A 24406-nucleotide genomic window follows, 5' to 3' on the forward strand; every position below is an offset into this window, starting at 1 on the left:
CCATTTGCCAGCACTTGGCCATATCTCTCCAAACCCTTCCTATTCATATACCCATACATGTGTCTCTTAAATATTGTGATTGTACCAGCCTCCACCACTTCCTCTGGCAACTCATCCCATGCACGGACCACTCTTTGCATGAAAATGTTGCATCTTGGGACCCTTTTATATCTTTCCCCTCTCACCGTAAACCTATGCTCCCCAGTTCTGAACTCCCCCATCTCAGGGAAAAGACCTTGTCTATTTACCCTGTCCATGCTCCTTATAAATCTCTACAAGGTCGCCGCTGATGCTCTAGGGAAAACAGCCCCAGCCTGTTCAGCCTCTCCCTATCGCTCAAATCCTCCAAGCCTAGCAACATCCTTGTAAATCTTTTCTGAACCCTTTCAAGTTCCATGATAACTTTCCTATAGCAGGGAGACCAGAATTGCAGACAGTAATCCAAAAGTGACCTAACCAATGTCCTGTACAGCCGCAACATGACTTCCCGACTCCTATACTCAATGCACCGAATGATAAAGGAAAGTAAACCAAAAGTCACCTTCACTATCCTATCTACCTGTGACTCCACTTTCAAGGAATTATGAACTTGCACTCCAAGGTCTGTTTGTTTGGCAACGCCGTCCAGGACCTCACCATTAAGTGGCCCATCTAATCAAGATCCTGTTGTACTCTGAGGTAACCTTCATCGCTGTCCACTGTATTTCCATTTTTGATGTCATCTGTAAACTTACCAGTTAGCAGTTATGTCCTTTCCGTAATTTGGCGGCCAAGTTTGTTTTTGTACACAACTCCTGTTGTGCACTAACCACTGTCTTTATACAGTACCGATATCACATCTCTGTTTTTGAATACATTACCCAGTGAAGAAAGATCTGCTTTTACCACCTTATCTATCTGTCTAGTCACCTTCAGAGATCTGTGAACATTCTCTCAAAAGGTCGTATTTCCTCAGTTCACTCCCACCATATATTTCCATGCTATCCTGAAATGCATAACTTTGCACTCCGGATTTAATTTTATTTTGCATTTTAATGCTCACCCATCCAAACCATTGGTTCCGTCTTGCAGTTGACAACCATTCCTCATCACCGTCTACCCATTCTTCTTCCTCCCTCTACATCTTGTTCAGCTGATCTGCCCATGGTAGGCTTGTCCTGGCTGCGCTGTCCTGAGGAACTATTGCTTTCCATAAGGATATATCATTTAGCAAGCACAACATATTCAGGTGATTCTTGCACTGCCTGAAAAATGTGTTGCTGGAAAAGCGCAGCAGGTCAGGCAGCATCCAAGGAGCAGGAGAATCAACATTTCGGGCATAAGCCCTTCTTGCACTGCCTGCCTAGTTCTATTAGAAAGCCTAATGGTCACCCATTCTTTTGCTGCCAGTGCATTTCTAAGCTGTGATGTGGTCATCTCCATAAACACACCGGTGTTGTCCTATACTTCAAGTCAAGTTTGAGTGACCCCAGCCACCCTTCAATTTTCATGACCTGGAACTCAAGCTTATGCAACCAATGACACTTTATGCGGTTGTGTTCATCTGAAACTCATTGCACTATGACTTCATACATACTGCAGCACACTCATACAAATTGGTAAAACTGGCTTCCCTGCAAATCTATTTATTACAATTAAAATATAGAAATACCAATCAGTTGTCACCAATCAGCTTTTCTCTCTCTGCCAAAGTAGGATCTAACTGCAGGGGGCTAAAAGCAGTATAAAAAGGAGCACATCCTATACTTCAGTGAAGGCCCTCATACTCACTGACCTATTTCATACAACCAAAGCAACACTCAGTGGAGAGAAGGTAGCCCTGAGGGAGGCCTTTATTGTACTTCCTGAAAAACAACTGACTAAAGTTTTGAAAAGGAGAAAGCAAGGACTGGAGATCAGAGTTGAAGCGTGTGATGCTGGAAAAGCACAGCTGGCAGATTCTTGATGAAGGGCTTATGCCCAAAACATTGATTGTCCTGCTCCTTGGATGCTACCTGACTAGCTGTGCTTTTCCAGCACTACACTCTTCAACTAAAGTTTTGAAAACGCAGATTGACTGGCTGCAGCTTCTCTCTGAGCTTGTAAATCCCTGAATTAAAGCTGCGATAAACCTTAACCTCTTAATTTAAAATATAATGCTTAATTAATTGCAAATTATAGAAAAAACCTACACTTCAAATGTAAAATCTTTTTAAACTCTCTCACTCGCCAGCTTCCAGTATAAACAAGGCACCTCAAAGGGAGACCTCAATTTAAAGTTGAAAATGATGAACTTAGGCTTTACAAACCAACGATTAATTAACTCCTCTGAGTTGGTAAATCCCTGAATTAAGGCTGTAGTAAAACTTAACTTCGCAGAACTTAAAAGTATAATGTTTAGTTAATTGCCAAATTAAAGGAAAAACTAAACTTTTTTAAATTACCTAAGATTCTCACACTAATCAGTTTCCAGCTTTTGTTACCTGTTGGCTTGACTATTGCAATTTACCCCTGGCTGCCTCCTACATTCTAGCTTGCGTAATATTGAGTTTGTCAGAAACCCTGTTGTCTGTGTCTTGGCTCATGGTTAGCCCATTCACTGATCAGCTTTTGTTTGCTGACCTGCATTGCTTAACTGGGAAAGTCAATGTCCTAAAAGACCCTCTGGTTGGCTCCTTGAGCAACCCTGATTGGAATAGTTTACTCACTCACTGGCACTTGTGCATTTTGTTATTAATTTCCTAAACTCTGGAATTCACTCCTCAAGCTCACTATCTCTATTTCCTCCTTTAAAACACAGTTTAAAAATTACTTTATTGACCAAATGTTTGGTATTTACCTTTTATATTGCCTTTATGTGACTTTCAAGAATCCTGTAAAGCTTCTTGGGACATTTTACTACAAAATGTTGTAGCTGCAGATTTTAAGTTTAATCCTGTAAAATACTTATCACAGAATAAGTTCAGTCTTCAATCTATTTCAGGGCTTCCTATTAATGCAATAGTTGACCTTGCTGCCTCTAAGTGAGTGAGGAGAAAATCGGTCATGATTCCTGTTGTTGGTGACTATACAGTGACTTTTCCAGTGAAAAGCACACAAACAAGTGTTGACTGAGTAGAGACTCTGGTTTGGCAATGATACGTTTGAGTTGAATAGGTTGCCCTAGCAGGATTGAATCTTGTATGGTACTGATTCATATTAGAGTTCTCTGACACTTCAATTGGCCATTCCTTGTGGAAGCACTTAATTTTTAACACAGCAATCTGTATGTTCCTGCTTTCTAATAAGATATTAATTACAGCTAAAGTGTGTTACATTTTGTGGCAGAGAGCTGTAGTAGCTTAGTGGTTTATGAGTATTTTAAAATTCATTGCAGCAATTCAATTTTAAGAAAGGTGATATTCAAAATCATGGATCGAGGAAAGGAGAATCCAATGATGTTTAAATTTATTTAAGCAACTTCTCTATAGGATTGAAATGTTAGTCACACTGTTTACTATGCTAACTTTGAGTTGTTTAATCAGCTTTGTAAGCATTTATTGTATTTTAGATTTTTTTAAAAACCGTACCACAGTACCGGTAATATTGGCATGCAGTTTAACCTTGAGGTTATTTTTGTATGAGGCATGCAGTTGAGTTCAGGTCATACGGAAGTACCTGTGTAGGTTTCTAAAATTCCCTGAAGAATATAATAGCAAAGTCTCTTTAAGTGTAGTTCCTGCCATCTTAAAGCCTGATTGACATTTTGATGGGAAGCCTGACTGGGTTGGAGCCTCCAAGAACAGCTAAAGCATTAGGGAGGTCAGATTTTCAGCAGATCCTATGGTGGCCTTACTGTCCCTATAGGGTAAAGGATCAGATAATATTTGGAGGTTCTGATTAGCTGGATAAGGTTGGATGGTGGTTCTGGTTTTGCCAACAGACAAGTTTGATGTGTGAGGGGTAAATATGGAGGTTGTTGTGTTACAGGGTAGCTTGTTGTGTCTGAAGGAATCATTGTTCCTCTTGGCCTCTTGCAATGTTATAAAGGCAGTTAACCTCACGGATTCCTTTTAGACCACCATGTTTCCTGAAATCTAGATACTGGTTAAAAATTGAATGATTGTTGAACTGAAAACTAAGAGCCTCATTGGAATATTTAAATTGTCCATCCACTTTCTTCTTCTCCTGCCTTTCTTAAAACCAGAATTGGGTGGGTTTAGTTCCTCTCCCAGAATTGTTTATCTGCTAACGAGACGCAAGTGAACGATTTTTGAGAATTAAGCCGATTCTATCAGATGATGAGCTTCAATTGCCTTGACTGAACTCAGACTTTAACATGACCGTTGCCATCTCTGGCCTAAGCCATCAGGCAGCATTCCCATATTAAGTCACATCAGATTTGGATGAAATATTAGTTTGATTTACAGCATATTGCATTTTGTGAACTTCCAAATTTAAGTATAACAGATTAAGTTTTAGTCAAAAGGTATGTTTCATAGACCATTGAAAGTGTAAATGCTTCTATACTCTGAGGAATAATTGCACAGAATCTGCTCGGTTTAAGTGCATATAAATAATTTTTAATTTTTACAAACACTTTTAACTTGTCCTGTGATACAAGAACACCAGAACACACAAAAAAAGGGGCAAGAGTGGAACATAGGCCCGACTGACCTGTTCTGCTGTTCTGTATGATCATGATCAATCCTCTGCTTCAAACCCACTGTCTATAGCCCTCAACTCTCCCTGAGAGACTACAAGTCTGTTTGTATGCTGTTATATTCAATGGTGCATCCACATCCCTCTGTGGCAGAGAAATTTCAATGAGTCACTGTCTTGTCAGTGAAATAATTTCTCCTCATCTTTGTCCTATAGCATCAGGCCCTCTTGACCCTGCATTTGTAGATTCCCCAGTCAACTGAAACAATTATTGTGACTCCCTATTGAGCTCTTCATAATTCAATGAGATCATCACCGATTCCATTACACTCCAAAGAATATATCCCTGACTAACTGATCCCGAATCAGCCTATCATCATAGGATAACCTCTTTATCCCAGAAACCAATTTAGTGAACCCTCACTGGAGTGCTTTAATGCACATATAACCTTTCTTTAATACAGAGTGCAAACTACACACAGTATTTCAGTTGTGATCTCACCACAACCTCCTTATCGTGAGACTTCTTAGCAGGAGTTACCAGCTGTATTTCCTGAAGTAAACTATCAAATTATAGTGAGTTTGAACTCTTAAATGTTGACTCTTTCTCTTTTCACAGATACTGTTTCGATCAGTAGGCTTCTTTTTGAAACATACCTTTTGAAAACTCTTGTTCTGCAGTATGCACCTTCAGTGAAAGAAGTTTAGTTTGAATTAGTTACTGATGAGATGCCTGTTGTACTGACACCAACACTGGCACTTAGTCTTGGCAGAAGTTGATTCAAGAAGTGAAATTGTTACTGACATTATGAAGTTTGACAAACTGGAAAACAGCAGCTGTTGCTCAATAACTTCCTTTAAGGAAACATTTCTATCTTTTACAGTATGTGCCTTAGGTTTGTTATTCTAATGAGTAAAAGATAATTTAGACGTCCTGCCTCCCATTCCATATCCAATTACTTCACATAGGCATTTCCAAGATTACACAATTCTGTCATTTACCAAGGAGTGCATTTTGTAGGGCAAAGTGTTATTCTTATATCTTAAGTTTTTCCTTAAGGAGAGAAACCGTGTAAAAGGTTAGCACCTGAGCTATTGACTTTAAAGGTTAATGCACCATCTAATACATTAATGAAACGTATAGACTAGAAGCTTCCAGTCAGTGTTAAATGCTCTTGGTTTCAGTATCGAAGTGGAGGGGCCAAAAATCGGAGCCTGTGTTCCTACTCCTGATTGGTTCCCAGTACTTTGCACTGTTGTTGAAAAGGAATAGTATCACTTCAAAAGTTACCTATTGACACTTCTTCTGCCGGTGAACAAATGAAAAGGATCATGAGAGAAAGGTTGCAGTGAGAGAGATTTCTTTTTCTCTCTGGGTTAATAAGGCCTATGGAATCCTAGCCATCATTAATCGAGGCATAGAACTCGGAAGCAAGGAAGTTATGGTGAACCATTATAGGGTCAATTTAAGGCAGAGATCAAGGTTGAGTGTTTTGGGAACTCCTTGCCACAGAAAGCTATGAGGCAGAATCTTTGTATTTATTTAATGATGAGATAGATTCTTGATCAGTAAGGGAATCGGGGTTATGGGGAAAAGGTAGGAAAGTGGATGAGGGGAATGTCAGTTCAGCTGTAATCCTATTGAATGGTAGAGCAGACTCAAGGGGTTGAACAACTTACTCCTTTCCTAATTGTTATGATCTTATTATCTATGGTGCTTCAGTCTCAATTGGAACTTTGTGCCCTATTCTGGGTACACATTTTAGTAAGGAAGAGATGGCATTGCAGAAGCTACAGAATAGATTTACAAGATTGCAGGAGGTATAAGAGGCTTGTAGATTGTCAAAACTGAGGCCGTTCTCCATAGAGAAAAGAAGGTTGAGCAGGTAATTGATATATAGTGATTTTCAAAATCGTAAACATTCTGGAGAGAATAGATTGAGAGAAACTTCGCATTGGTGCGAGGTTGGAGCACCCAAAATAATGGGGATAAACCTTTTTATGTAGTAAGTGACTAGGATATGGAATGCATTGGCTGAAAGGGTGGTGGGGGCAAACTCAGTTGTGCTTCAAAAGGGAATTAGATAATTATGAGAAAACATTTAAAGGGTAATAGGCGGAAAGCAAAGGAATTGGGCAAACTGAGACGCTCACAAACCACTGACAAGGAAAAGTCTGGCTGGATGGTCTTCTCTGCTGTAACAATTCTATGATCATATGACAGAATTCATTTTTTTGTGAAAACTGTTATGGTACTAGATTGTTATGTTAATACAACAACTTCCATATGCATGTATGAATCAGGAGCAGGAACTGCCATTCTGCCCCTGAATAAGTTCATACCTGATCTGATTGTACCCTCAAATCCACATTTCCACCTACCCCGATTAATCTTTCACCCCCTTGCTTAACACTAATATGTATCTCTGCCTTAAAATTATTCAAGAACTCTGTTCCTACCACCTTCTCTAAACTGAGAGTTCAAAAGACACATTGCCCTCTAAAAGAAAAAGTTTCACCTAATGTCTGTTTTAAATGTGCAGCCCCTTGTTCTAGAGGCTCACTAAAGGGAAAATGTTCTGTCCACATATACCCTGCCGAGATCCCTTGGGATCTTAATGTTTCAATCAAGTTGCTTTCCACTCCACTTTGGGCGGCACGGTGGCACAGTGGTTAGCACTGCTGCCTCACAGCGCCTGAAGACCCGGGTTCAATTCCCGACTCAGGCGACTGACTGTGTGGAGTTTGCACGTTCTCCCCGTGTCTGCGTGGGTTTCCTCCGGGTGCTCCGGTTTCCTCCCACAGTCCAAAGATGTGCGGGTCAGGTGAATTGGCCATGCTAAATTGCCCGTAGTGTTAGGTAAGGGGTAATGTAGGGGTATGGGTGGGTTTCGCTTCGGCGGGTCGGTGTGGACTTGTTGGGCCGAAGGGCCTGTTTCCACACTGTAAGTCTAATCTAATCTAATCTTCTAAACACTAGTGGAAGCAAAAACTAGCCTATCCAACCTTCCATCATAAGAGAACCTTCTCATTCCATGAATTAATCTGGTAATCTTCTCTGAACTTGTGTGTGTGTGTATTTAGCATTTTTTAAAAATTAAAACTTTTCGGGCATTTCAGAGGAGCATAACAGGGATGAAATAACACCAAGCTAAAAGAAGAGATATTAAGACAAATGACCAATCGCTATGTATCCCAGTGACTGGCCTTTATATACAGAACATCAAATTCAGTTTTTACAACTAGCAAATTGTTTATTTGGAGGATTGATTTTTCATTCCCCACAAGGGCCTGGCTTGGAGGTGGCCAGCTGTTAACACTAGAGCTGCTGGCTGTTACCCTGATTCCCCAATTCCATCTTGTCCCCAAGCCATTTTTGCAGAGAGGGAATAGGAAGCGGAGGTTGGAGAGTGGGGGCTGTACAGACAAAGCTACACATCGATGTAGCTTTCTGGCATGTTTCTTAAGAACTAATTGAGGCCAGTCAAAAAAGGCTGATTGAAATAATCACGTCCATCTCCATGTTCTGGTATGTCACTGGGACCACTTTAGATGCCTGAATGTGGCAAGCCAGAGTGGTGGAATGCAGCCTTTGAAGTATGCTTTGAGGCCCTCCTACCTGGATCCAGAGCAGTTGTGGATCACTTTGCCAAACAGTTACTCACTCAGTGATGGATGCTGCACAATTATTGTTTTCAGAAGATTCTGATCATTTAAAACTGGAAGGCTTCTGACTGTCTAGCTTTGAAAGCCTGTCTTGGTATCCCAAATTGAATAGCAAACCAGCACTCGCACCATTTGTTGGCTGGCCAAGAACTGTTAAAATGTATGACTGTCATGCACAATGTGGTTTTTGACACAGATTTCAACCTGAGTTATCTTTTTTAAAATATGTATTTCATGTTTTCCTTGGTTCCTAATAAAGTAATTGCATAGTCACAGCCCCAGGTATTTCCATGATTTCTTAACCATGTTGCATATGTCCATGAAATATGGAAATCTGGACAATGGCTTTCCAGTTTTTACCATTTTGCTGCTATTTTTATATTTATTCTAATAACTGATCAGGTTAACAAGGTTCGATGCACCATCTTTACCTTAGTGTTTGCTTTTCCATCTTAAACTCTTGAAAATGGTTACCTGAGCCAAGTAAATTAGTACTGTATGTCAGTATGAATCAACATCTCTTACAGGGAGGGAGGAATGGGGAGAGAGAGGAGGAGGAGAAAAAAAGATTAGATGACTAATCTTTCCTGGAATTGAATGAGCCTGTTGCACAAGTGCAATTCTAATTGAACTCCTGACAAAGTGCTGGAAATCTTTCAACATCAGTAAATCTAGTTTTGAAAATGCAGAAAAGGAAACTGATTAAATTGGAGACTGATAAACCTCAAAACATTTCCTTAAGGTGGTTGTCCATTGTCAAAGAAACAAATGACATACAGACAAAGGCTGCATGGAAAATACACCTTTTGAAATTGATACTTATAGTCCTTGAGTGTGTTTAGTACTATGTTAGTGTTGCATATCAAAAGCCTTTTGTATTTGTGTTTCAAATTTGGTATTAATCTGTTTTTTTTTCCACTCCTTTCCAGTTACAGACTTCCTCTTTTGTATTACAGCTGAGGTTAAGAACATTCATTGTGTAACAGCAGATGGCTTAATCTTTACTATTGATGCTCGCTGATTATAAAAGTCACCCAATCAATATATATATATTTCCTTATCTGGATGCTTCTCCTTGTAACATGACTGCATAGTTCATTAAGAAACAGCTATTCCAGAGAAGACCAGGAACCCATGTCCCTGCACACATGGGCGATCATTCTCTCTCCCTCCAGGGCCCGGAATAAAGATGAAGGAGATAAAACTATACTGTGTTTCTGAGCATTTCGCTTCGACTGAGTGGGGGGAACCAGAGCGACAGATACTTGTGGCACACTGCTGGTCCCCACACCTCCAGTCTTAAAAGCAACCCTCCACCACTCTGTCTCCTTCTAGCCAGTTCTGTATCCAAATGACTAGTTCTCCCAATATTCCATGTAATCTAACCTTGCTAACCAGTCTATCGTGCAAAATGAATGCAAAAAAAGCTAATTTTGAGTTGGGTCAGAAAATGGGATAAACAGTTTTAGATTCCTAGGACAGAATCTTCCAGGCCTGCTCAGAGCTCTTAGGGCATGTGGAGGAACTTGATTGGATGGGAGATTGAGAGAGTGGATGGGAGACTCAAATTCAATCTCCTGATTGGTTTAGGGTTTACATTTTGAGTGTTCAAAGGTTTCAGCAAGGGAGGGGGGCAATCAAAGATTAAGAACATATTTTGCATTCTGAGTGCGTTATTAACACTCCAGTCAGCTGGAATTGTGTTCACAGTGCAATCTTGTTTACCCTTTAAGCTTTGATTATTATAAACTTCTCCAGTGAATTGACTTCTTCATAACACAGCCATTTCTTTCTGCAAATTCTCAAACTTATATTGAGTTAACCTTGAATGGACCACTCAGCTCACAACAATGTCTTGTCTTGCTTGTGATTCTTAAATATTCACAGTAAGATTGAGCCTGGCGAAACAAGGCATCCACATTATCTGATGCCAGCAAACCTTACCAAGACGGACAAGGGAGTGCCAAACTGGAAAGAGGGCTGAGCAGAAAACAAACATAGAAAAGATGGATAGCAATTATCGTGAATACATTTAAAGAGTATAATTAGTTGTTGGGGGCGTGGACAGATTCTCGGGAATGAAATGAGCGAAGTGAGTTACAAATGAACAAGGTAATTAAAAATATCTTGTCACTGAGATGTAGACAGGTTATGTACATTGACTCCTGATATATAAACATTACTTAAGCTCCTGGTTTCTAGAGGTTAGGATAGTGGTGAATGAGAGACTCAGTGCTCCTTCCGTTGTGACATATGATCATGTGAGTGTCTGTATTGATCAACCTCCCCTCAAACTATTCCAGAAGAGAAATTTACATAGCCAGAATAATTACCAGATTGAAAGAGACCACAGAGCTGTTTGTATAAAATGCTGTATTTGTTTCAGATCCACTGCTGCACAAAAGTTTGACACCAGTGTGCTAAAAGTGACTTCAGTGCTCTTTAATTGCTCCTTTCCCTCATGTCAATCTCCAATTCCTCGGTAATCCTGTATTGTTTCTACATGCTTGGCACTGTAGAAGCTCTACATCATCAAAGAAACAGCTGTTTGATTTAATAACTAACACATCCATAACCAACTTACTGTGGTTGTAATAACAGCAGTTTAGTGTTCCCTCAGCTATATGAGAATGCAGTAGCTTTGATGGTTTGCACATGACAATTGGCATTAGCATGCCAATCATGGCATTGACTTCTCATTCTAGAAGTCGCAGCCACGCATAGGTCTTGAGGCCTCGCAGCCAGTAAGAAAATTGGAGGGAATGCTGCAGTGCTTCTCAACCTTTTCAGTATCATGGCGCACTTCAATAAGACAACCAGGTCCACAGCACATCCACTGTTTTCAGTTGAACTCATTACTCATAAATATCACATTTTATTTGCATTTACAGTTTGGATTTGTGTGGATACAATAGGCTAAAGATGGGTCAAAAGCATTAAAGTTTTAAATCCAATGAAAAAATATAATGCTGTTTTGTCGTTTTCTTGAAAGTCAATCTCATTGAACTCCCATCACCTTCATCAGGATAGTAGCCATAAGGGACATTAACATGGATGCATGTGTACTTTTGTTGGACACAGATAGAGATGTCAATCCCCAGAACTGTGATTAAGAAGAATTTCAGGAAATTTAAAAGTTAGAATTGTGGTTGAAAGGTGGCTTAGTGTTGACCAAGAGCTTTAGTTGATCCAACAATAAAGCATTGTAATTTGTGTGCCTGACATTTTTGAGGTTTTCATCCCAAAAACAGTCTTTTGTGATGTTGTCCTTGTCCCACGCAAGCCTTTGGTGAAGGCTTGTACATTCCTTGAGTTGTGAGGAAAGCTGGTGCTGCATGAGCTGCTGAGTATTGTAGCTCCTTATTATTGCTGCAATGAAGTGACATATTTGATTGTATATGAAAACAGATTTTTTTTTAAAGCAAATCGTATAATGTGAGTGATTGAAAGTTACAAGATTTGAGTATATTGCTGCTTGAACATTTTGCTTTTAACGATATCTATTTGCTAATTTCTCCGAAATCATTTGCCCAAAGAAATGACAATTGCACAATTAGTGGGGCAGGTGATGCTCTCAAATCAGTTTTTTTTTCCGGAGTTGTAAACCTCTGATGTCTTTTATGACTCATGGATGAATTTTGCTGCAGAAAGCCAGGGGAAATCACGGTATGTTGCAGCCACTTGGGATTTGAAACTAATGATCATGCATGTAAATCTGAGGCATTAATTTCCTGTCAGTGGGTGTTGTGGTGTGTTGGAGAGATGCTCTGTCAAATTTAGAGACTGCAAACAAACTCAACCTTTGTTTTTAAAAGCAATAATGCACCCCTAATCCTATTACAGTGATCCAAAGTTTTGACTTCAGCCTCCAAGTACTTTTGCTACTTGATTCTTGTGTGTGTGTTTTGTGTTCCACCTAAAATTGCCAGGAGCTGACTTGAGACAGCTTTGGACATTGGTAATCAGAAAAGACTTGCAGTTAGCTTGTGTCTTTTTAGCAAACTAACTCTCGTTCTCGGAACAATTTTGATTTTTGCTACTTCCTGTCTGCATTCCATCCTTGGCACACCATTCTTCAATATAAAGCTGTTTGAATTGTGCATTTTATTTTGCCTAATTTGAACATTAAATGCTCCAAGTTTCTAATTTTAATTTAGCTTTGTACAATGCAACAATATTACACAGCAAGGCACACAGTGAATATTAATTAAATAAGAGAAATACAATAACACTGTGAATGACCCCACACTACTGCAGTTGAAGAAGGCAGCTCACCACCCTTTTTCAGACAGTAAGTGCTGACCTAGCCTGTGATTCCCACACCTCATGAACAAATAAAATAAATGGAGTGATAACTCCTCTAAATCCAGAATGTGATTCATCAGAAGGGTGATCATAAAAAGTCAAACCATATCAGTTGCAATTCTTAATCTTCCATTCACAATAGTTAAATACTTCATACAATAAATAATTAAAAGGTTCTCATATGCAAAGTTGTTTAGTCATGGTCTGATTCTTTACTATTCAAATGAGCTTTTGCTGGCAAATTAAAAATCTGCTTTGCACTGTATTTTTGTTTGCTTGGAGTTCCTGAATACTTTCTTTGGTTGCCTTCTCAACATTATGATGACTGTCTTTAGCAAAGCCATTCTTTTATAATAAATTATGATTTCACTAGAAATAATTGATGTAAGAAGTCCTTCCATTATGTTTGACATCTGACCAAAACACACTAACCAGAATATCTTTTCTCTCCAATCTCATAGAGACAAATCTGTCACAGACAGACATTAATTACATCCTTGACTTCCAGATCTCTGTGGAGATTTATGAAGTGTATTTGTTTACTGTGCGTTGCCTGTCAATGGCAGATATCAAGAAAGCACAGTGAGCATGCTATTCTACTGATGAATTTTCTAATGTATGCTGCAAGCCGGCAGTCAAGGAAGGCATCCTATGTTATAGAAAGCCTTGGTTAGAATTGTTGGAAAGCTTTGGTTAGTGTTGTCAATGCAAAAAAAATACTAATTTGGCTGATTCATATTGGGATAAAGAAAGAAACAATTGTCTTGTCCCTTCCCAAAATAAATCCTTCCAGTATTAATAGCATGTTGGTTCAAGTAGTTTTAATAAGTGAATAAATCTTGTCTAGAATAGCAGGTTTTGATACAATGATGGGGTTAAGCCAAAATGGAACTGTTGCTGTCCTGTCATGTGTTTAGAATATGATTTTTTTTTGTTAAATGAAACAGTGTGAACCTTGTTGAGAGGATCGATGGCAAAGAAGTTTCTGCATATTTGGTTCTAACTAATTATACTATGCAATTGGAGGATTACGAAAGCTGTGAAAGCATTTTGAATGAATTCATTGTTCTTTTGCATATTCGGTCAGGATTATAGAAGTACGTGGATTTGAATGAGTCAGTACTTCCTTCTCCTGTGTAAATATAAACAGATAGCTAGTGTTCCACATTATTGTTAATTTGGAATGTGAAGGTAAGGACAAGAGCATCCTACTTAGCCCATATTTCATATTGCTTTCTATGAGATGATAGAGAATTAGCATTTGAATACTAAAGTGATTGTGTTACTTATATGGGGAAACAGCAGCTGGTCTCAGTACAGGCTGTAATATTAAGCTCCTCATTTTTAATTTAAACTTGATAGGGAGATACTGTACATTTCCTGTAGAATCAAATTGATGGTTGAAGATTTTTGTTGAAATTGTGAACAATATTGAGAGACTGAGACTACCTTTTTAAGTGTGCTCGAGGCAACTGATAAAACTTGCAAAGACTGGGCAGATTGTCTCGTCAGTGGTGACTTTTCACTTGGTGAAAGATCAATAGTGGACTGAAAGAAGTGGTGTGTGGAAACTGAAAATTCTTATACATCTGAAACTGTTCACTGTCAGTTTTGTGTATTTCCCTCACAGAAACTTCTGGACTACTGTTTAAAGTGCGTCTAGTTGTTTTTGTACAATGGATTTTCTAAATGCTTCTCTTTCTCCTCCACTCCAATCAAGCAATGACAGCTGATTTTTCTTGGTAGGATTGCATAACGATCTGATTTTCTTTGCTTGTTTTTTTTTTAAAAAGATACTTTGCGTGTTTGGAGTTGGGCAGGATTCAAAAAGCTGTGATCTGTATATTTTGATCTCTGGTTTCTAGCCTTGTGATTGGAGGGCACCATTAAATTGTTCCTTTAAATGAGTTGCTACTGCAATAAAAAAGTTTTGAATGACAGTTTATTTTTGTAGTAACTTTGACTTTATTAATTCTGTAAAAATTATTATCTGTTATTGTGTACCCTTCAAATTTAAATGTAAGTATGAAAATGTTTAGGATGTACTGTATATGTGGATCCCTGAATACTGTGGTTTGATCAGAAGGGTGCCCTTGGACACTGCCTACATGCAGAAATTTCCTGAGCTTGGTAACTGCACAGAAAGAATATTCAACATCTGGCCAGGTTTCTACGTGGAACAGGAAATAGCAAATACACGTTTTAGGTGGACATCTGTATTTTGAAAATAAAGAAACTACAGGCATTAATGTTTCCCTTTGCTTTTCACAGTCTTGTAATGGTGTCCTTCGTATTAATGATTAATCAGGAGTTCTACAGTCTGTCAATTGCTCTGTAATCTGAGGCTTTTGAATTTTGTAGTTAAACACTCTCATTGTCTCTGCGCTAAAACAAACAGATTAACCATAGCATTAGGGTACAGACTGGAATTGTTGTGAACACTTCACGCACACAAGGAACTAAACTATTGAATGTTAATTTAAAGCGGTGAAGCAGGCAAGATCTCCCATGCTGAAACTATGTACCATACTATATTGCTCATCTTTCAGCTCTTAGCATCAAGACTCTTAGAAATCAACCTTTGTGTCACTAACCACAATCAAAATTCTGATTATCTTAATTTTTTTTCTATTCTCAACTTTGCTGATGGGTGCTGTGAACTTTAACTTCTCAATTTTAAACAGTAGAACTTTTATCCAATGTGATTTAATCAGTACTCATTTCTTGGCCTCTCAAGTACTTGTATTACAAGATCTTTCCCATGCAAGTTTTCCTGTAAGTTGTAATTAGTTTATTCCAGCCCTGCTTTTCTGCTAAACAATGGGTTTGAGTTTCAACTTTTGCTTTTCTCTGCGTGTAACAAATGCACTGTCATTCATGCTTTTGGTCTAGTTTCACTTCAAACATTTTTTTTGCAACTTCCTCATAGCTATATTTCTACACAGGCCTAACTTGTCCACAGCTTCTCAAAGCAACAGGCTGCCCTATTTTATGCCTCATTTCCTTCTGACAACTTGTCCATCCCTTTTTCGCGTCCCGTAACAAGAGTTCTTTATTTAGAAATATGCCCATGACCTAATTGTAGCATTATTGCTACAAGTTTCTTCAACACTTCCTTCTCTCCTCCCGCCGTCCACTGTTGAGTAAGAACCACTGTGCTTCTTCTCTGAATTTGTCATTCATCATGATGACCACATGTTTTGACTTTTCTTTATCCTTCTGCTTTTCTGATTCAGACACCTCTGAAAATGACCTTAACATTTGTTCTCAAGTAATATTAGTTCATAATTCCATAAGATATATGAGCAGAATTAGACCATTTGGCCCATCAAGTCTGCTCCGCCATGGCTGATCTGCTTCTCAGCCCCGCATTCCTGCCTTCTCTCCATATCCCTTCAACCCTTACCAATTAGAAATCTGTCTAACTCCTCCTCAAATTTATTCTCAATCCCAGCATCCACTGCACTTTAGGGTAGCATTTCTCTAGTAGTACTTGCAGTTCAACTAGTTCCTTTATGATGCACTTTGAAATGTTTTGATGTGTAACGGATGCAGTGTAGGTTTTACGCATTTTACAATGATTTTGTTTTTCTTTTAAAATGCAGCACTTCTACAAAATGGCAAGTAAGATAATGGAAAGCTTTGGGAAGAAGTTGATTCGTAGACGAATTGTTGACTGCAACACAGATGAAACCCGGTTTGTTAGATGCCTGACAACATTAGATCTAATTGCACTTGGGGTCGGCAGTACTCTTGGGGCAGGTGTGTACGTTTTAGCAGGTGAAGTAGCCAGGGACAAGGCAGGTCCTGCTATTGTCCTTTGTTTCTTGATCTCTGCTCTTGCCTCAGTACTTGCTGGCTTGTGCTATGCTGAGTTTGGTGCCAGAGTTCCCAAGACTGGATCTGCTTACCTCTACAGCTACGTGACTGTGGGTGAAATATGGGCTTTTATAACCGGCTGGAATTTAATCTTATCATATGTGTTGGGTAAGTTTGAATTTAATTTTATCTTGCTTTTTATGTTGGTGAAAGGGATAAAACTTAGCTTTTACATTTATTTTTGATTAAATTTCATTGCACTTTTGTTATTTGAGCGAGAGATAGTTTCAAGTAGTAACACTAAATTACACAGGGCATTTTCCTCAATCATATACTGTATATTCAGGAACTACGTAATTAGCCAGTTAATGCTAGTTAATCAGAGTTTCTGACGCAGATAGAATGATCAGGAGAACTCCTAGAAAATTCTGTAATGAGGTAGTCACAGAGAATGTGTCATCTTTGAAATGAAGGAAGAGCAGTGAGCTGTCCCAACATCCTTAAAAATATTTATCATTTAATAAATACCACTGAAATCAAATAAAATAATCATTTTGGTGTTTGTTACAGAAATTAGCTGATACATTTCTCATTTTATTTAAAAAAAAAGAAACTAATAAAATACTGTACTTAATTGGTTATAAAACATATTGGACATCCTGATGATTTGAAGGCAATTTAAGGAAAACAAGCATTTATAATAAAATGAGTGGAAATGCAAACACAATTTTCGGGTGTATAGCCAGAGAAGTTGACCATTAAGACTCCAGGAGTATGATGTATTTGTACCAACATTTGGAGTACTATCTATAATTTGAATCACTCCTGCAGTGAGAGAGTAACTGAACTAATATCAGTACTTGGTGCCCTGAACTATAAAGACAGACTGTGGAAAATGGGAATCTTCATACTGTAGAAGTAATGTACTCGTGAAGAATGTATTACATTTTTCACAGTTCTGAGGATTAAGCTGAATTATAATAAATTGTATGACATTACACATACTTTGTAATTAAGAGCTATTTGATACCTTCCTGCACTGACAGGTTAAAAGATGAGTAAAATTCAAAAGGTGGATATCCATCTTCCAAAACACTTGCCCTTGCCTCCATCTTAATCTTGTTAGTAGCAGAGTTATCGTTAGGCATTGAAGATGGTAATTCATGTTAATTTAGGAGATCCTTTTGTTGACAGGACTTAACCAGCAAAAGAAGAGGCTTATGCCAAGCAAACAGGAAACTATAGGAGACTAGCCCTAAACACTCAAGTTCTACTCTGATTAATGCTGAATGGCTGTGTCCAGTAATGGCTGGTGACTAGGCAGCTGCAGAGTTCTGGCTAGTATCTGAAACAGAATTTCTTGTTGTTTAGGGGCAGAAGTCCTGCCTCAACTCAAATGGTCTTAATGTGGGGCAGCTGTCCCAAGTGTCCACCTATCTGTACTTTTCCCCACACGAACTTCATAGCTGGGGTGGGAAGGAACAGTGTTTACAATGCCTCGTAAAGTCCAGTCTTGAGGGTTAGGGACTCAAGAAGGAAATAGGTGCGCAGACAGTTTAGATATAACTACACTGTACAGAGAACAATGGGTGTGCGACCAGTTGCCCAAGAAAAGCATGCAGGCAAATCATTTGAGAATACTAAACCTTGCTGGATGTTTTATGACAAATAATTGAAGGGTACCTGATTCAGAATATTTGATACTGGGTCATCTATTCCTTTTGGCACTAAAGATTCTACACACACAATATTGTAAATGTTGGGGAACTCTTCCATAAATACAGGTGGGTGATGAATCAGTTCTTACTTTTAAATCTGAGATAGATGAATAGTTTTGTTTAACAAAAATTTTAGTATATGGACCAAAGACAGATGTATATACACAATTAAGTCACAGATTGCCATGATCTCACTTTAATGGTGGAATAAGTTCAAGGGATTGAATGGCCTACTCCTGTTCCTACATTCCTGTAAATATATTTCAGCAAAGAGATGGCGTTTTACATTAAAAAGCAACATTTCTTTACACCTCCAAGTATAATTTTGTAAAATGTATTAGAGGAAGTATTTGGGTTTTTAGCCCAGAAAACAAATGAGTACCCCAGAAAAAGAAGTATTGGCAAATGGAACACTATTTTTCATTTCATTTCACCAATGCACATCCACATCAAGTGGTTCAAGGTTTATTTATACGTAAATGAAGAAGAAAATAAATAGTATTATCTGGTTTCTCCCAGCTGAAATCTTACTGAATTAATATTTGCTTTTATTCCTCAGGTACGGCAAGTGTTGCTAGAGCTTGGAGTTCTACGTTCGACAATCTCATCGATCAGAAAATTTCGACTTTTTTTGAAAGCCACTTGAATATGAATTGTCCTGGTGTACTTGCAACATATCCAGACATATTTGCAGTCATCCTAATCTTGCTTCTTACAGGTCAGCTACAAACATAACTAAATTTTCATAATTTTCATAAATAAATATTAGTTAACTGAACAATCAGTGAAGCAAGACTTTTAAGATCATTTTGCCCACTTTAAGGGCATAAAATGAAAGTTAAATCAATAATTTATTAGTGCACAGGCCCGTGTCCAATCCGCAAAAATACTTGGGCCAGCTGTAAATTAGTCTGATTCTTTTTTAGGTTGCAGTGCAGAGCTCATTTCAAGCTTGAAATAAATTGTGCTAATTTCAAGTGCAAACTTAGAGATTCATATTTGTCTGTGCTGGCTCAGCATTTTGTTTTATTTGTACAAGAGGGTGGCATTAGCTAGGCCCAGCATTTATCAGTCATCCCAGAGGACAGTTAAAAGTCAGCCACATTGTGGATCTGGAGTCACATATATGGCAGATTTCTTTCCCTATACATTAACATTCTTCTATAGGTACTGCAAACAATACTCCAGATGTGATCTCACCAATGCGCTTATAACTGAAGCATAACCTCCCTACTCTAGCATTCAGTTCCCCTTATCATACAAATTCTATTATTCTTGCTGTTCCTGTGTACTAAATCTCTGCAGAAGGAAACACTGATATCTCTTCCCAAAGCTCTGCAATCTTTCACCATTTAGATAATATGGTGAGAGATTGCCTCTGAAACTCTTCGAAGAGGAAGAAAATAAAGGAAAGAAACAAAAGCCAGTGATTTTGGGAGTTGGTTTCTTACTCCATAAGGCAACCAAGCAAACTCTGAAATAGTGGTAACTTGGTGCATCTTTTAGATGTTTGCAGGACAGCATATGCAGATTTATCTGTCTTCCTGCACCATAAATTTGACAAGCCCACTAAAAAAAAATTGTAAATAGCAAAATTAAATCTGCAATTCTGTTATAAGATGCCTCTATTTAACTGATGTGCTTATCTTTTATAGGTCTTTTGGCATTTGGAGTGAGTGAGTCAGCACTCGTGAACAAAATCTTTACTGCTATTAATCTAATGGTCCTGTGCTTTGTCATTATAACGGGCTTTGTAAAAGGTGACATCAAGAACTGGCAGCTTACAGCATCTGACTACAATGAGACTTATATCAACAGGTTTGTACATAGTTCCTTGCTCCTTTTGAAATGTCTTGGAGTTTTTCATTTTGCACCATCAATGGTTTTTTTTTTCCTCCATTTTGGTCTCCGTCATTTGAAATTGCTGATTCATTATGGAGCATGATAAACTTCTTCAGAAGCTCTCAACAATGTGATTTAAATTTTCCATCTGATGCTTTTTAAACTCTGGCATTAACTTTTTTCGTCAAAACAGATGAAACCTAGTGTTTAAGATAATACCAAGCAAGATATTCAGCCATGTAATGACATTAGAGCTATGTAGATCATGCCCTCTGCTAGTGTCAGTTCATGTGCTGTTTCCAGAAGGACTCATTATATAGGAATCAGAACTTTCCCCTCTTCCTTTCCACAGGTAATCAGGGTTGCTAAATCTGCCAATATCAGATTTGCATTTGGTGTGTGTAGGTGTGATAGGACTAAATTTAAAACAAAATGTGTATTAACATGTAGGATATGACCACTGGGGTTGGCACTCTTAAGTGAAGTAAAGTTCAATCTGATATATCCTACACATGTTTCAGGAAAATATTATGGATTGGATTAGATCTCCATTGAGTTGGGGGTTGGGGATTGTCAAGAGTTATGTAAAGAGGTAGGGTATGGGAAATACCTTGTCTCTTGGCTCTTAGGCAATATTTTAGAAGTGTGTGACTTGTGAATCTGGCCTGCTTCAGTTCATTTTCCCTGCCAGGAAACCAACCCCAATAATCCTTGGCCAGCACGAGTTTACAAATAAATATCATATCAGTGTGAGGAATTAGACTCCTTAAGTAATTTTGGTGATCAGCATGTTTCCTGAGAATGGATTGGCTGAGTTTTTTTCTATTAAGGTTTTGGAAGCGGTCAGGTCAAATTTGAAATTATTAACATTTTTACTTCTTCCCCGAACTAAGCCCACCTATTCTTGGGGGTTAAAATTACTTCCTTTTAGTGAAGAAGTAACTTTGTCTCTTAATTTTCTGTTTATTCGGCTGTACAGTATTTGTTAACTGTCCATTTACATGGTTTATGTTTGTGTCTGTCTCAGTACTGAATCAGGAGGAAAGTTTGGCTCTGGTGGATTCACTCCTTTTGGATTTTTTGGGGTTCTCACAGGAGCAGCAACTTGCTTCTATGCCTTTGTAGGATTTGATTGTATTGCGACTACAGGTAAGAACAGAGCCTTTGAAACAATTTTCATTTTCTGCTTTATTTTGAAGGTGCTTTTTCATTATTATTGTTCTACAGGAGTGAGTCAGCCTCAGTCAAGCACAGTTTATTTTTCCTTTACATTATGGGAATGGATAAAAGTGAAAAGGCTGTATTTTTTTTTGCAGAACATTCTGGGTTGATCACCTTGATTTCCTGCAGCATATTGACATGGTGCTGACGAAGGAACAATGACTTGTATCCCAAGGCCAGATAGTGTGTGTTGTGGAAATAAATTTTACGGTGGTAGTGTTTTTGGAACATACTCAATTTTATCTGACTGGGAAGTAGAGGTTATATGGGAGAGAGGTGCTGTAAGAGCAACCTTGACCACATGTGTCTGCATCAGCGTTTACTGTTCTTGACAGGTCATGTTAAGGCTGCTGACATTATTCTGATCTGTGGCTGTGAGAGCATTAAATTTATTTTGGTAATTAGCATGTAAATGCCTCTGTGTTGCAATTTTTGACATGTTTGCATAATTCAGTAGTGTGTCCAGTGCTGCTTTAGCTTTAAACCAGGATTTATCTGCTGATCGCATAATGATTAAACTGTGTGGCATATGTAAGATTATGAAATAACAGATTTTTGTTATATACAATTCTGTTATGCTAGTGCACAGTGCCACACCAAGGCCCAGTTTTGAGCTGCTAAATCAGTCATTAGTCCTCTCCATTGCTCACAGCGAAAATGAGAATGTGTTAAACTGTGCAATGATCACCTAAATCTGTACGATATTGAATACATAAGAGGTCAACTAACTCAGCCCAGATCAGAAATTGAACTGGTTTGTCTGCGTAGTGATGTTTTTAAAACTAATTCCTTGAGCTAAAATTCACCATACCTCATAATATCTAATTTATCAATCATTTTAAAAACATTTTTCTATTGCCATATTTTAATATAAATCTGTTTGATTTGTTCTGATAGTAGAATATGTACAATTGGGAGTAGTTTTGGGAACATTACTTCAAGAGAAAATGGTGGAAAGGCAATGGCAAGTTTTGAAAGAGTGCAGGAGCAAATTGATTGTTCCTGTCTGGATCAAAAGTAAAAAGGGAAATATAGCCAAACCTTGGCTTACAAGAGAAATTCCAGATAGTAAAAGTTTTTACAGGTATGTGAAGACAAATGTAGGCCTCTCACAGTCAGAAATGGAACCTTTGATGGGGAGCAAAGAAGTGACTGGCCATCCAAATATATATTTTGGTTCTGTGTTCACAAAGGAGGATGAAAATAACGTACCAGAAATGTTGGGGAACACAGTTTTGTGAGAGAAAGGAACTGAAGGAAATCAGTAGGAAATGATGTTGAGAAAATAGATGGGATTGAAGGCTGATAAATTTCCAGGGCCTGATGATCTACATCCTAGAGTACTTGAAGAAGTCACTCTAGAAATAGTGGATGTATTCTTCCAAGATTAAATAAGGCTCTGGAACAATACCTACAGAATGGAGGGTATGTATGTCCTATATTTAAAAGAGGAGATAGAGAGAAAACTGGGAATTTTAGACAACTCGCTCTGACAGTAGTAGTAGGGAAAATGATAGAGTCTGTTATGAAAGCTTTAAGAGCAAAGTATTTGGAAAGCAATGATAGGATTGAATAGTCCGCAACAATTTACAAAAGGGAAATCATGCTTGACAGATCTGCTGGAATTCTTGGAGAATGTAACTAGTGGAGTTGATGATCGGGAGCCAGTGGATATAGTTTATTTGGGTTTCAGATGGATTTTGACAAAGTCCTAATAAGAGGATTAGGATATGAAATTAAAGTGCACGGGATTGGAGTAAGTGTATTGAAATGTATAGAAAACTGGTTGGTAGACAGCAAACAAACTGTTGGAATAAACAGATCTTTTTCCAAATGGCAGGAAGTGACCAGTAGGACACTGTAGGGATCAGTGCTAGGACCCCAGCCGTTCACTTTATGCATGAATAATGGTTTTGATGAGGGAACTAAATGTTTACCTTCAAATCTACAGATGACAAGTCTGCATGGGAGGGTGAGCTGAAAAGCAGTTGCAGAGATGTTTCATTTATGAATTGGACAAGCTGAGTGAGTGGGCAAATGCATGGAGTATAATTTGGACAAATATGAGGTTAACCATTTGGAGAATGAAAAAAAAGGAAGGTGGATTATTATCTGGCCATCTATTGAGAGAGGGCAATGTACACTAAAACCTGGTTCTCCTTCCATACCAGTCACTCAAATTAAGCATGGAGGCATAGCAGGCAGTCAAGAAAAACTGGTATGTAGGCCATTGTAGCAAAAGGATTTGTGTAGAGAAGCAGGGATATCTGGCTGTCATTAAACAGGAGAAGATTTGTAGCTCAGGTTTAGGTTTAGGATGTAGGTTTGCTTGCTGAGATGAAAGGTTCATTTCCAGACGTTTCGTTACCTTACTAGGTAACATCTTCAGTGGACCTCAGGCGAAGTAATGCTGAAAATTCCTGCTTTCTATTTGTAAGTTTGGGTTTCTTTGGGTTGGTGATGTTACTTCTTGTGTTGAAGTCACTTCCTGTTCCTTTTCTCCAGGGGTGGTAGATAGGGTCTAACTCAGTGTGTTGAGAGTTCCGGTTGGAATGCCATGCTTCTAGAAATTCACGTGCATGTCTTTGTTTGGTTTGTCCTAGGATGGATGTGTTGTCCCAGTCGAAGTGCTGTCCTTCCTCATCCGTATGTGAGGATACTAGTGAGAGAGGGTCATGTCTTTTTGTGGCTAGTTGGTGTTCATGTATCTTGGTAGCTAGTTTTCTGCCTGTTTGTCCATTGTAGTGTTTGTTACAGTCTTTGCATGGTATTTTGTAAATTACGTTAGTTTTGCTCATTGTGTGTATATTGTCTGCTTATTTAGAAAACACCATGCAAGGACTGTAACAAACACTACATTGGGCAAACCAGCAGAAAACTAGCCATCAGGATACATTAACACCAACTAGCCACAAAAAGACATGATCCTCTCTCACTAGTATCCTTACAGATAAGAACAATACCACTTCGACTGAGACAACACATCCATCTTAGGAGAAGCCAAACAGAGACCCGCACGAGAACTCTATCATAAACACACCGAGTTAGACCCCATCTACCACCCCCTGAGAAAAGGCACAGGAAGTGACTTCACCACAGGAATGACATCACCAACGCAAAGAAACCCAAACTTAGAAAGCAGGAATTTTCAGCATTGCTTCACATGAGGTCCACAGAAGATGTTAACTAGTAAGGTAATGAAACCTCCAGCTCAG

At 38.5% G+C, this 24406-nt stretch overlaps 1 protein-coding gene across 1 annotated transcript in view; it reads left to right on the top strand.

Moving 5' to 3' along the window:
• Positions 1–24406, top strand: part of LOC132820534 (high affinity cationic amino acid transporter 1-like) — a 39064-nt gene that overhangs the window by 2824 nt on the left and 11834 nt on the right. Inside the window, exons 2-5 of the mRNA XM_060832775.1 lie at positions 16197–16578; positions 18688–18846; positions 19784–19946; positions 20998–21119. Of these exons, the coding sequence (XP_060688758.1) occupies positions 16209–16578; positions 18688–18846; positions 19784–19946; positions 20998–21119 (814 nt within the window). The 5' untranslated portion in view covers positions 16197–16208. The remainder of the gene's footprint in view (positions 1–16196; positions 16579–18687; positions 18847–19783; positions 19947–20997; positions 21120–24406) is intronic.

This window comes from Hemiscyllium ocellatum, chromosome 11 (assembly GCF_020745735.1).
Source record: "Hemiscyllium ocellatum isolate sHemOce1 chromosome 11, sHemOce1.pat.X.cur, whole genome shotgun sequence".
Lineage (NCBI taxonomy): Eukaryota > Metazoa > Chordata > Chondrichthyes > Orectolobiformes > Hemiscylliidae > Hemiscyllium > Hemiscyllium ocellatum.